Genomic DNA, 12,933 nt, shown 5'->3' on the forward strand with positions numbered 1-12,933 from the left:
GAGGTCCCTGGTCCCGCGGATTCGGCGGCAGCCTGCGGGAGGTCCGATGAATCCGCGGGGCCAGTGGACCCTCCACAGGCATGTCACCGAAGGCAGCCTGCCTGCCATCCTCACGGCGACCGGCAGAGCACCCCCCGCGGCTTGCTGCCCCAAGCACACGCTTGGCGTGCTGGTGCCTGGAGCCATCCCTGGGTAAAGGACATAACTTTGTAAGTCAATGGTCTTTAGTTGTGGAACTATCTCGATCTTCCATATATTTTGGAACATGATAATAATAAGGCTCATTTATTTCAGCATATTTCTCCCTGAGTTTTGTTTTTGGACCCCTTCCTTTTTTTTTTTTTTCAATTTCTCTCTCTTCCCCTTTGTTTATTTATACATAATGCAAAATAATATAGCAGTCAAAAATTCAAATACTGAAGGCATCTACAAGCAAATCTGTAAAGTCACAGCCAAATCTTTCTAGCACCATCAGAAAAATATTTTTTCATAGTTCATAAGGCATTGAAATAAAAAAAACCACATACACTAAAATCAGACATTAAGATCAGCTATCCAACGGACCACCAAACAGAACTAAAAGACTTCCCCCACAAGAGCACTACTGCTCTTAAAGAGTGAAAAATGTCCTGTTAACACAAAACATATTGGAAAAAAAGAATGCCTGTTTATGAGAGAAACTTTAGTTCTAATTAGTGAGTTGATATTAACGTGCTGTATTGTTTTCCTTCAACAGTTCATGAAAGTTTGAAATAAAATTGTATTTTTCCACTGTTGCTAGAAATCTGCTTAGGACATTTTTTAGATTTTGCATGGTAATGCTTTTGGTGTTCAAAGTTTTGATTGCTATTTTTATAAGAATTTAGGAAGGGCTTGGAACACACTAAGTACATTGTTAGTTTTTCACTGCTTTTCTGTGTCTTCATTTGCTTACAGACCTTTCAGCAGTCTTCTCTACAACAGAAAACTAAAAAGAAAAACAAAGGTAAGCATTAAATGGGTACTTTTTGAAGAGATGGTAGAAAATAGAAATGTGAATATTACTGTTTAAAATATTGTAGTATTTTACAGGTTGCAATTTGTTAGCCTGAACAAAATTTATAGTCATCAGTTATCCAAATGACAAAACTATCCAACCAGGATTAACAGCCCTTCTCTGATTCAGCACATCTTAACTATATTCAACATTCTTTTTTACAGAAGTCTGAGCATGTTACTGAATTGTACTATGCAGGGTTTTGTGGGTCTTTCGAATATTAGTAAAGATGTACTTTTCAAAATATTGTCCAATATAACCCAATTTTAATTTTATTAATATATATTTTTAAGCAGCTGTACCTGTATGTATATTCATATGTAGCTATTTATGTGTTTACATATGTTGCCATGAAATGAACAATCAAGATGTACATAAACATATGTACCCACATAACACTGTATTTGTATATCTTGTCCTCCTTTCCTGTAGAACCCATCTTGTTGCCTTCATTTATTGCATTTTGTCCTGTGTTTAGATTACAAGATCTGTAAGATAAGAGAATATATCTACTTTTTTCTTTTGCCATGCACACATTTTGTTGCTTGATTAAAAAGAAATAACAATAATGACGAAGAAATTGTTATTGAAATGTTTCTAAGTCTATAAAGATGGACCAGATTTTTAGAGAAATTTAGCATTTTGTGTTTGATTAAATGCATAATGTGAAGTCTTTCACATATACTCATTTCAATTTAACTATTGGCATTTTTAGCTCCTATTCCTGGTAAGAGCAAAAGGCGGATTTCCTGTAAAGATCTGGGCCGTGGGGACTGCGAGGGCTGGCTTTGGAAAAAGAAAGATGCCAAGAGTTATTTCTCCCAGAAATGGAAGAAATATTGGTTTGTTCTGAAGGATACTTCTCTATACTGGTATATCAATGAGGAGGTAAGAAATAGGCACATTCGTTGCTCATCCTGTCTAATGCTAATAAGTTGTATACTATATTGTTGTCATAATTAGATGAAATCCTATCCTGAAAACAGGCGAGTGATTTTATTCACCCAAATAATCTTACTGAAATCAGTAAAACTACTTGTATGACTAAAGTCACTCATATGCATCAGAGTTTGCAGGATTTGCCCTTTAAAATTTAAAATTTTTCTTTGTAGCATAAGGAAGAATGTAACTACTCACCTCTGTATTCCCATACCCTTAATTAATAGTGGTAATAAAGTCATCGTTCTCTCATGACAACAAAACACAAATTCAGAAGAGCAAATCGAGAGTAATTTGTCCCTCTCATAACTGAAACAACATAACAGCCGTAATTTATGTTGCATTTGGGGGTACCTTATTTAATTGTAATAAGGAATCTGTGGTATTACTAAAATCCACTGTAGTTATGCAAAACGGTCTCAAATTGTGTTCTCTTTTGATACATTGTATCTAATTTGGATTATCGTTTTGAGTGCTTAATTATATACTGATAACATTGGAAGATCATCATTAAGCTGTCTAAGACCCTGATCCTGCAAGGGTCTCTCATTTATCTAATTTATTTGCATCTTTGGAAGAATAATTATTTTTTAAATCCTTTTTTGGTAGAATGGACTCTTTGCCAGTTGGGTGAAAGATCAGAATTTCTTTTGGAAAATCCAACTTTTTTCTTAATGGAACTCTTTTTATGAAACTGAGATAATCTTAAACTCTGATAGACTCTCATATAGTGAAATATATTTACACCATTTGTCTGAATTAGGGCTGTTAAGTGATTAAAAACAATAATAGAATACTATTTATATAAATATTTTTGTATGTTTTCCAGATTTTCAAATATATTGATTTCAATTACAACACAGAATACGAAGTGTACAGTGCTCACTTTATATTTATTTTTATTATACTGTTTGCACTGTAAAAATAAAAGAAATAGTATTTTTCAATTCACCTTTAATACAAGTTCTGTAGTGCAATCTCTTTATCATGAAAGTTGAACTTACAAATGTAGAATTATATACAAAAAATAACTGCATTCAAAAATAAAACAATGTAAAACTTTAGAGCCTACAAGTCCACTTGGTCCTACTTCTTGTTCAGCCAGTCACTCAGACAAACAAGTTTGTTTACAGTTTCAGGAGATAATGGTACCCACTTCTTGTTTACAATGTCACCTGAAAGTGAGAACAGGTGTTCACATGGCACTGTTGTAGCTGGTGTTGCAAGATACTTACGTGCCAGATGCACTAAAGATTCATATGTCCCTTCCTGCTTCAACTACCATTCCATGTGTCCATGCTGATGATGGTTTCTGCTCGATAACGATCCAAAGCAGTGCAGACCCAACACATGCTCATTTTCATCATCTGAGTCAGATGCCACCAGCAGAAGATTGATTTTCTTTTTTGGTTCTGTAGTTTTTGAATCAGTGGGTTGCTCTTTTAAGACTTCTGAAAGCATGCTCCACACCCTGTGCTGATGAGATTTTGGATTGCGCTTCAAATTCTTAAACCTTAGGTCGAGTGCTGTAGCTATCTTTAGAAATCGCACATTGGTACCTTCTTTGCGTTTTGTCAAATCTGCCATGAAAGTATTCTTAAAACACACGCTGGGTCATCATCTGAGACTGCTGTAACATGAAATATATGGCAGAATGCGGATAAAACACATAGCAGGAGACATACAGTTCTCCCCCAAGGAGTTCAGTTCCAAATTTAATTAACGCATTATTTTGTTAACAAGCATCATCAGTATGGAAGCATGTCCTTTAGAATGGTGGCCAAAACAGAAAGGGGCGTACGAATGTTTAGCAGATCTGGCATGTAAATACCTTGCAACACCGGCTACAAAAATCCCATGTGAACGTCTGTTCTCACTTTCAGGTGACATTGTAAATAAGAAACGGTCTGTATTATCTTCCATAAATGTAACCAAACTTGTTTCTTGTAGCGATTGGCTGAATAAGAAGTAGGACTGAATGGACTTGTAGGCTCTAAAGTTCTACATAGTTTTGGTTTTGAGTGTAACAAATAAAATCTACATTTGTAAATTGCACTTTCACAATAAAGAGATTGCACTACAGTACTTGTCTGAGGTGAATTGAAAAATACTATTTCTTTTGTTTATCATTTTCAAAGTGGAAATATTTGTAATAAAAATAATCTAAAGTAACTACTGTACACTTTATATTCTGTGTTGTAATTTAAATATATTTGAAAATGTAGAAAAACATCCAAAATATTAAATACTTTTAAATTGGTATTCTATTGTTTAATAGGTTAAAATTGCGGTTAATTGTGATTCATTTTTTAAATCGCGATGCATTTTTTGAGTTAATCGCGTGAGTTAACTGCAATTCAACAACCCTAGTCTGAATGATTCCAATTCCTCATCAACATGCGAATTCTGAACACTTGGGGGCAGACTTTCTTGTTTATTACTTGTCTGTATGATGCTTAGCCCTGGGAGGCATTTTGGACATCTAGATTTTTCTTGTTATTTAAGACTATTGTGGAATAATGAATAAGCAACATGTTCTTTCTTTTGATGTGTAAATATGCTCCTGTGGCTAAGATAACTTTACTTTTTTCTCTAAGAAAAGAATGTGCTTAAAGATATCCAGCATTGCAGAATCTGTCCTATCCATATTTTCCTTCCAAATTACTTCAGTTATATTTTTCTCTGTACATCTGTGCCTTTAAAAAAATAAAATAAAAATAAATAAAAAGCCATATAGGACATTTAGAATACTAAAAATAATTTTGCTGGAGTATCTTTAGATCTTACATTGAAAATTAATTATTTAAGGGATCATCATCAGAGGGTGTACTAGATTGGATGCTCGTTATAGTGGCAACCTGATAACTTCTATTTGTAAGATTTTATGTTTTGTCATAATGCTCTGTTATAATGTTATAAATGTTGTTAATAATAATAAGACCAACCAAGTTTATTATAAAACTGTCTTAGAGCAATGGAGAAATAAAGGCACCTCAAAGTAATATAGACTTTATGAACCTATGTGAAGGCCCTTTGAGTCCCTTTCTAGTTGGTTTTCTTGCACCAGGATGGAAAAGAGGCAGTTTACTGAATTTAAATGAATACATCCTGTATTCCTGGGAATATCTGTTCCTGTTGTCTTGAGAGAGAGAAATGACAGTGTCAAATGATTAAACGAAGGCTTGATGCATGCTTATGCACTGGTGAATGATGCACTTTTTGAAAAAGGAGAAAAATGTGTAATTTATGTGTTTCTGAAAACATTGCTACAAAAGCATTTTACATAAAGATTGTGTTCCATGATGCCAGAAATCCTGATGTATTTTTCCCCCTTTGGGAGCGGTTGTGAATATCTAATATAATTTAATGGGAGCAATGACAGAGAAAATCTACGAAGCTGGAGCAATACAGTGAAAAATGTTTAAAAGAGGTAGATAGTGTTCTCTGAGAAGTAGAATGGTACGAAAATCTAGAAAAATAAATTGACAATCATTCCAAGCATTAAAAATGAAAAACAAGTTGCTATGACAATGTGACTATAAATGGGAAACCTAAGCATGCACACAAACAAATGGAAAGTCTTTTAGGTAGGCTAGAAGAACACATATTTGAGTTAGGTGATGAAAATCAAGAGCACAGATGGAATGGAGACTAAAATTGTCAAAGACAAAGATAGTTGTCATGAGTGTCGGAGAATGTAAGAGTTCTCTGCATGAACAATAAGAGCAGAGGTTATCAAAAACAGTAGTGGAATGTTAATTGCCTGGTGCATGGATTCAAATAAAGGTACATCTCTCAGCCTTCCAAGGACTAAATATGTGACAAAGAACCAAAGTGATTAATAGATACATTTTTTATTTTAAAAAAATAGAGAGGGACGAGCATGAAATTATGTGGATTCATTGCTTTAACATATATCTGTTTGCTCTAGTCTCAAGTTCATGATTCTATATTAGTGATGTTAATAATTCACAGTTATAAACAGCAGTATAACAGAGTCTGTGGGGCTGATATATTGGTGTCCTAAAACAAATGCTGTGCTTTTAAATTGTGAAAAGTTGAGGACTATTCACAATTACCAAGCCTGTAGAGGAGGAGGGAAAGAGTCCAACATTCCCCCTCTGTAAGTGTAACTGATAAGAATAACAACTGGAGAGAGATCATTCATCTTAGCTGCAACATCATGTAAAGATGGCAAACAGTACACATTTATATTTTTAAAATTGGGTTGATTTACAGTACTGTGGGGTTGTTTTGTTCTCATAGTAAAATACAGGTTGAACCTCTCTAGTCCGGCACCCTCGGGACCTGACCGGTGCCGAATCAGTGAATTTGCCAAACCACGGGAGGTCAATGCAGAGTGCCAATGGGTCTCCATACACACGGGAAGTAGGGGTACAGGGGCTGCTGCAGCACCCTCTGGCTTTGCGCCCACCCGGGGGGGCCCCGCTGCTACCAGGAGTCCTGGTTGCTGGCTCCAGGTCCTCCCCCGGCCACGAATCAGCTGTTTGCGGTGCTCTGGAAGCACTGGGAGGGAGGAGGAGTAGTTGGTAAACACGGGGCCGCCGGCGCACAAGAGGTGTGGGGGGAGGTAGCAGAGGGGAGAGCTTTGCACCGGTGAATGCTCTGTACCCACTGGTTTTTCCTCATCGGTGCTCCAGCCCCAGAGCACCCACGGAGTCGGCGCCTATGCCAGCTCACAGATGTTGCCAGACCAGGGAGTGCCGGATTACAGAGGTTCAACCTGTAGTTTGCATTTCATCCTTTGAATTACTCTATCCTCAACAAACAATTAAATTACATTTTTTGACATGTTTAGGCACCATGATTAAATGCTGCTTCAGCTGTGAAATGGTTTCTAAGGCAGTTGGGCCTTGTCCATCTTGCCAGCCAAACTACTAAAATCATATTTACAAAAACACGTTCTAGACTAAGGTCCATGACCTCCCACTCTGGCAATACTCCCATTGATTTGCCAGAAGAACAGTAATATGCCCTACGTAGAGAGCTGTTAAGTAAAACACTCTCTATGTTTACGTTTAAGTTTTAATGGACTTTCATCTTAAGCCTCACTAACTTGAGTAACATATAGAACTATCTCCATAGGATGAAAAAGCAGAGGGATTCATCAGTCTACCTGAATTTAAAATTGATAGAGCCAGCGAATGCCGGAAAAAATAGTAAGTGTGTTTAAAATCATACAGTGCAATAACAAAAGAAAAGGAGGAACAAGCAATCTCTTGCTTTCAAGGAGTGAAAGTTTCCTTGTTCATGATAGTCAAATTAGAATGGAAATCATTGTAACATGATTTGGTTACATAACACAAATCATGGTAAACAGTCAGTATTCCTGTGCGGAGTGGGGAGGTGAGGGGATGTGCATGTGCTTTCAGGGTCCCACCCAAGGACACAATGAGTCTGTTGCAAAAGCCACACAATTCTCAACCAGCAGCAAAATTAATTGAAACTAATAGGAATGCTTAGCTCCTTCCCACCCTGTTCCCCAGCTGCACCTTCGTTGTCCCTCTTTTATGTTTTGTGGAGGAACAGACTTAATGAGTTAACAAGCACAAATAAACCTTTTTTAAAAGCAAGCGCTGAGAGATGAAGGAAGTGAAATATTACAGAAACAACACAAGAAAAAGAAGAAGAAGAGATGCGTAAAAGGAGGCCTGTTCTTTTTCTAAATCAGTTATTTACATCCACTAAATCCCTTTGCCGCTGTGGGATTCTATGATTGAAATAAAAAGTTTTGCTAAAAAAAAAAAGTTTAGCTGTACAGTAGCTGTACATGGCTTTATTTTAAGAGTTTTTTGCTTTTCCATAGTTAATTTTTATCTGTCATTTTGTATCATTGTTTTAAAATAAATAGCAATGGGTTTGAAAAAAGCAAACTCGGGATTTATCAGGGCTCTCAACTAAGTGTTTTAAATACAAAGTAAGTGAAAAGGCCTTAAGGAGACATGTTGCCACATCCAGACACAAACCTTATTTTATTCAGAACTAACCAGGAGAGTTTTCTAAGTTCATATTTCAACCATCTGCTGACATTGTGGGCTTCCTCTTGAGCAGGGATAAAACAATATAGCTCCACTGAAGTTAATAGAGCTACGCAGATTTACCATAGCTTGGGATGTGGCACATACCTCTACAATTATTTTTGTCCTGAGTTAGTTATATATCTTTGGTATACATAAGTATCTATCTTGCTGTGTGCATGCCTGCGTTCACACATTTTCATTCTTACCACTGAAATCTCTGTGCATTGCCCTGTCACAAGCAAGTGCGTGGTTTGGTTCTTTTGTATAAAGCTCCCCTGTCGCCACTGTAATTCTTTCAGCAGACCTCTGTATTTTAGCATTCGTTTCACTTTCAGGTTTTTCAAGAGTGCTTTTGAAACAATGAAAACTATACCAGAGAAGCTGTTTAGAGATTAAAGCTTGTCTTGATGACTTACATGGCCTTTTAAAAAGGATACTAATGTTGTTCCCATTAGTTTACATTGCTCTTTAAAAGTAAACTGTTTTGTGTAATAGTCTTTAAAAAGGGTAAACAAAAATTAAAATTTTCATCTGTGGTTTTGAGGGTTTCAGTTTTCAGTCATTGCTCTGTGTTTTTCACGGATTAAATGCAATGTGGCTCTGCTTCATTTATTTTCTTGTTAGTGAAGGAGGGTCATTGATGATGTCAGTTCATCTCTGAAAACTGCACTTCATGTAAATTATTGTCTCACTCTGAGTCCTGTCAACTGGGTAGCAGAACACACAAATATGATTAATAAAAAACATCCACTTGAGTGGTAAGTAAAGAAAAAAGATATTTAGTATCCAGATGACAGATGTTATAATTTAAGATAAGTCAAGATGTGGGTCTCAACAACTTGATTATATCTTTTTAAACAGAGCAGATGCTGCTCAACATCTGTTCTCACTTGTGTAATGTTATTCTGTGCACTAATGTGTAGAGGAATCGTTTTCGTCTAACATTTACAGATTTCCTTCCCTGACAACGTCTTTCTTTCTTCTAATACTCCAGCACATAGTCAAGGAAAAGATCAGTTGTCTGTCTAATTGATCTTCCTTGAAAACAAGGACAATGCACTTAAATATATCATACTGTTTGTCTTGTTTTCTTTGACTTGGCTCTGTGTTTTGATGCTATTTTAAAGTGATCTTTGGGAGGCCATTAGTTTTTTAAAACTATTTCTATATTGTACATTATTAATAATTAACTTTCATAGAATAGTTTTCATAGCTAGATCTCCAAGTGCTTCACTATAGCTTTCTGTATTTGTAGAAAACTCTCTGCACACTTTTTGTTTTAACGAATTGTTTGCAGTAAATAGATGAAATACTATTGAGCTCTCAGTGACAACTCACGTTGATTACTTTGGTGGGTGGGAAAGATGACATGCCATTACCCATCATGCTAGATGACCTCATAAACACCCCGTTGGATTAAAACAGCTTGTCAAAAATCAATCAGCACATCACATTTTTCTGTTTGAATCCCAGTCGTTAGTGCTGAAGGTAATGCCAAGGGCACTGTGATGTGAAAAGTCAGAGGAACGAGAGCTTTTCTGTTATATCAAATAAAGTGTTCAGTCATTTTTCTGTTCAGAAACTCTTTTGACACCTCCACCCACATAAAAACAATTGCCTGTTGTATAAACTATTTTAACTGCTTCAGCTTATCCACATGTAACATCTATCATGTTAATAGCTGTTGAACTGTCTTTGTGCATGTTTGAATGCAGATGTTATTAAAGATAGATGGTCAATAAAGCCTTTTAATCAGTGACAGCTGGATGGATCCCAAAAGTTATAAGGCTGAATTAAAAAAACACGCACATGCTTAACCAACCTGAAAGAAAATTAAATACAGACTGTGTCATTTCATTAAGTTATTTGGATTTCTAATTATCTTTAATTTTGAAAAAGCTGTTTTGTGTAATTATTATTTTTGCCCATTATGTTTTGACTTTTTTCTTCCCCACAGTGCATTCAAAGCCTGCCATCCTAAGATCAAAAGCTTTTACTTTGCTGCTGAACATCTAGATGACATGAACAGGTAATCAAACCTAATGAAGTATAAATCCATATAGGGGACCATCTCTGAATATAGTGCTTTCCTCTGAAGCCAATGATAACGTGTCAATATTTGTCTTCATTAAAGGTTAAGTTTTAAAGTTTTAGATGAATGAGTGCAAAATAGCATCTTAATTTTTTGAGAAAAACATGTTTTTAATCCCCATCCTCCCCTATGGTCATGAACTTTGGGTAATGACCGAAAGGACGAGATCATGGGTACAAGCGTTGGAAATGAGGTTTCTCTGTAGGGTGGCTGGGCTTAGTCTCCGAGGAAGTGTGAGGAGCGCCGCTATTCAGGAGAGCCTCGGAGTAGAGCAGCTACTCCTCTGGATCAAGAGGAGCCAGTTGAGGTGGCTCAGACACCTGATAAGGATGCTCCCTGGGAGGCTTCTATTGGAACTATATCGGGCATGTCTGATAGTGCAGAGGCCTACAGGCCTACCCAGGACACGCTGGGGAATCCCCCAGGAGGAGCTGGAATCTGTTGCAGAGGAAAAGGGGGTTTGGTCCTCCCTACTCTCCACACTGCCACTGTGACCCTCACCAGGAAAAGTGGCATTAAGGAAAAAGAAGATATTTTTAATATTCATTTTATGCAAAAATGACCTCCGATTTTATTGAAACACGTCCATAACACATCTCACACACACACACATCTATTCTCACCCTTGTGGAGGTAGCAAGGAAGTAAAACCAGGTGTTAGAGGTCAATGTTTCTTTAAGCTATGAGGATAGTGGTTGTGCTCTCGTCACTGTGGCTGAAGAAACATGAACTCTGCAGGGTGGATTCTTCAGGAAATAAAGCAGGTAATGATGTTCCTGAGGGTATTGCTTTTGGGCCCAATCCCTCAAGGATGCTAAAGTGTCCTCAAGTGGGAGTGTAACTGGCAAAATTCATCCCTGTGCAGAGGACCAATACAAGGCTTATTCAACTTAAACCCAGTTTTGAGGGCCTGTGTGCACACCTCTAAACGGTGTGAATTTCACATAGAAGGCACTTAGGCTGAGATTCTGACTCTGTTGAAATCAGTGGTGAACCTCCCATTGACTTCAGTAAGCCCAGAATTTCACCGTTAGCACCTTGTAGAGTAGACCAAACTGTTTGTTGCTTAGTCCACTTTTGAGATCTTACTAAAAATGCTTTAATTTTCCACAAAACTTTAGCAAGATCACTTTTAACTCCTCTAGGCAAACTTTATACAAACTCTGGTAACCCCTGTCTGTTCAGGAGTTTGCTACGGTATTTTTTATTTTTCCCAGCATAAAGTGGAGTACATTTATTCTGAAAAAATATACACTTGTAGCTTTTATTATATGGTAAAAGAACCTAATTAAAGTTTCCCATCTTAAACTGATTGTCCTGATAGGCTCATGCTTCCAGGCTCCACTGATAAGTGAGATGGTGAATATGCTTTTAAAACAAAGGAAAAAGACAACCTTACACAGTCCATATAACTTATTAATAAAATACCTTAGCAGTGATAAGAATGATGATACCTATAATATATTTACCATCTTTTTTATTTTTTTTTTTTAGCAGTCTTTCTCTGGAAACTTTTTGTTTTTTAGATCAGTTGACCAGAAAATAGATTAAAGTTTTACATTGTTTACTTTTACTTTAAAATGGATATAGGATAAATTTTTCAAAAGCACCTAAGTCTCATTTTCAAAATTTGTTTGGAAGACTTTGCTTTTGCTCTTCATTGTGTTACATAATTCCATCAGGCTAGCCACTAATAATGCACTTTACTATGCACTGAACAAAATACCCTCAGGACTAATGAAATCCTGACCACACTGAAAATACAATGAGTATTAAACATAAGTAAAATCTGTGTCAGTAGATCAACACTTGGTATAAAGATATTCTAGATTTTGGGTGGTAAAAATACTATGCAATAAACAGAAAGTACACACCAGTGTGACCTTTGAAAAATGGTTAAATGGGTCTGTGACTAATCACAGTTAATTTGATTTTTTTTAACTCTACATCATGATTTACATTTAGCAGGTCACAAATTAAATAAACCAACAAACACACACACTGGACCAAAATCTGATCTCAGTTGCACAAATGTAAATCTGAGGTAGTGGCCCTACTCCACCAAATATAACCGAGATCAGAATCTGGCTCTGCGATGTTAAAATTTCTCTTTGTTTAAAGTATCAAAAAATAATTACCCCAGTCCCAAGCTCTGGTTCATTTCCAAAAACACTGACTTCACACAATTAACTTTTTTTTTTTAAAAAAAGGTGATTACTAAAGAATAAATATTTTAAGTTCAGAGATAGCATAAGAAAGTATTTAAAAGTATTTGTTACGTTCTACTCTAGCCTTACAAATATTCACTCAAACTTTAAGAATTAGACAGTTGTGAGCAGGGTCCCAGTGCGAACCAGCTATAGTCACTCAATTAGGATGAACTGCAAAGAATTGGGCAGACAATCCTCATAAAGCTGGTGGATATTCCAATACTTAGATTCATCAAGCCAGCATAAAACAGCTTCTTTATTACCTTACTGGTTACTCAGAAATCCAAACAACACAGTTCCCTTAAAGTGATCCAGCCTCAGGCCTCCATCCAAGTACCCATGTCAAATATGATGAAAATTTCTGTAAATCTTATTTCATCATATAAAAGGAAAGGTTCTACCATTCCCAAACACATTACCATCCAGGTTAATGAATGTTTCAGATCTTACCCAAATACACGTTACAGCCAATTCTTATTAACTAAACTAACATTTATTAAACAACAAGAGAGAGAGACTATGGTTAAAAGATCAATATACATACAGACATGAGTTCAATTCATTGAGGTTCAGATTCATAGCATAGATGGTGAGCTTTGTAGTTGCAAAGAGTTC

At 36.3% G+C, this 12,933-nt stretch overlaps 1 protein-coding gene across 5 annotated transcripts in view; it reads left to right on the forward strand.

The window, feature by feature from the left end:
* The window catches only part of CNKSR2 (connector enhancer of kinase suppressor of Ras 2), a 368,883-nt gene that overhangs the window by 275,318 nt on the left and 80,632 nt on the right, over window positions 1-12,933 (forward strand). For all 5 annotated transcript variants that reach the window (XM_039540992.1, XM_039540999.1, XM_039540984.1 and 2 more), the window contains 4 exons: window positions 937-985; window positions 1,752-1,924; window positions 7,082-7,155; window positions 9,974-10,045. In XM_039540992.1, coding sequence (XP_039396926.1) covers window positions 937-985; window positions 1,752-1,924; window positions 7,082-7,155; window positions 9,974-10,045 — 368 coding nt within the window. The remainder of the gene's footprint in view (window positions 1-936; window positions 986-1,751; window positions 1,925-7,081; window positions 7,156-9,973; window positions 10,046-12,933) is intronic.

This window comes from Mauremys reevesii, linkage group 1 (assembly GCF_016161935.1).
Source record: "Mauremys reevesii isolate NIE-2019 linkage group 1, ASM1616193v1, whole genome shotgun sequence".
Classification (NCBI taxonomy): Eukaryota; Metazoa; Chordata; order Testudines; family Geoemydidae; genus Mauremys; species Mauremys reevesii.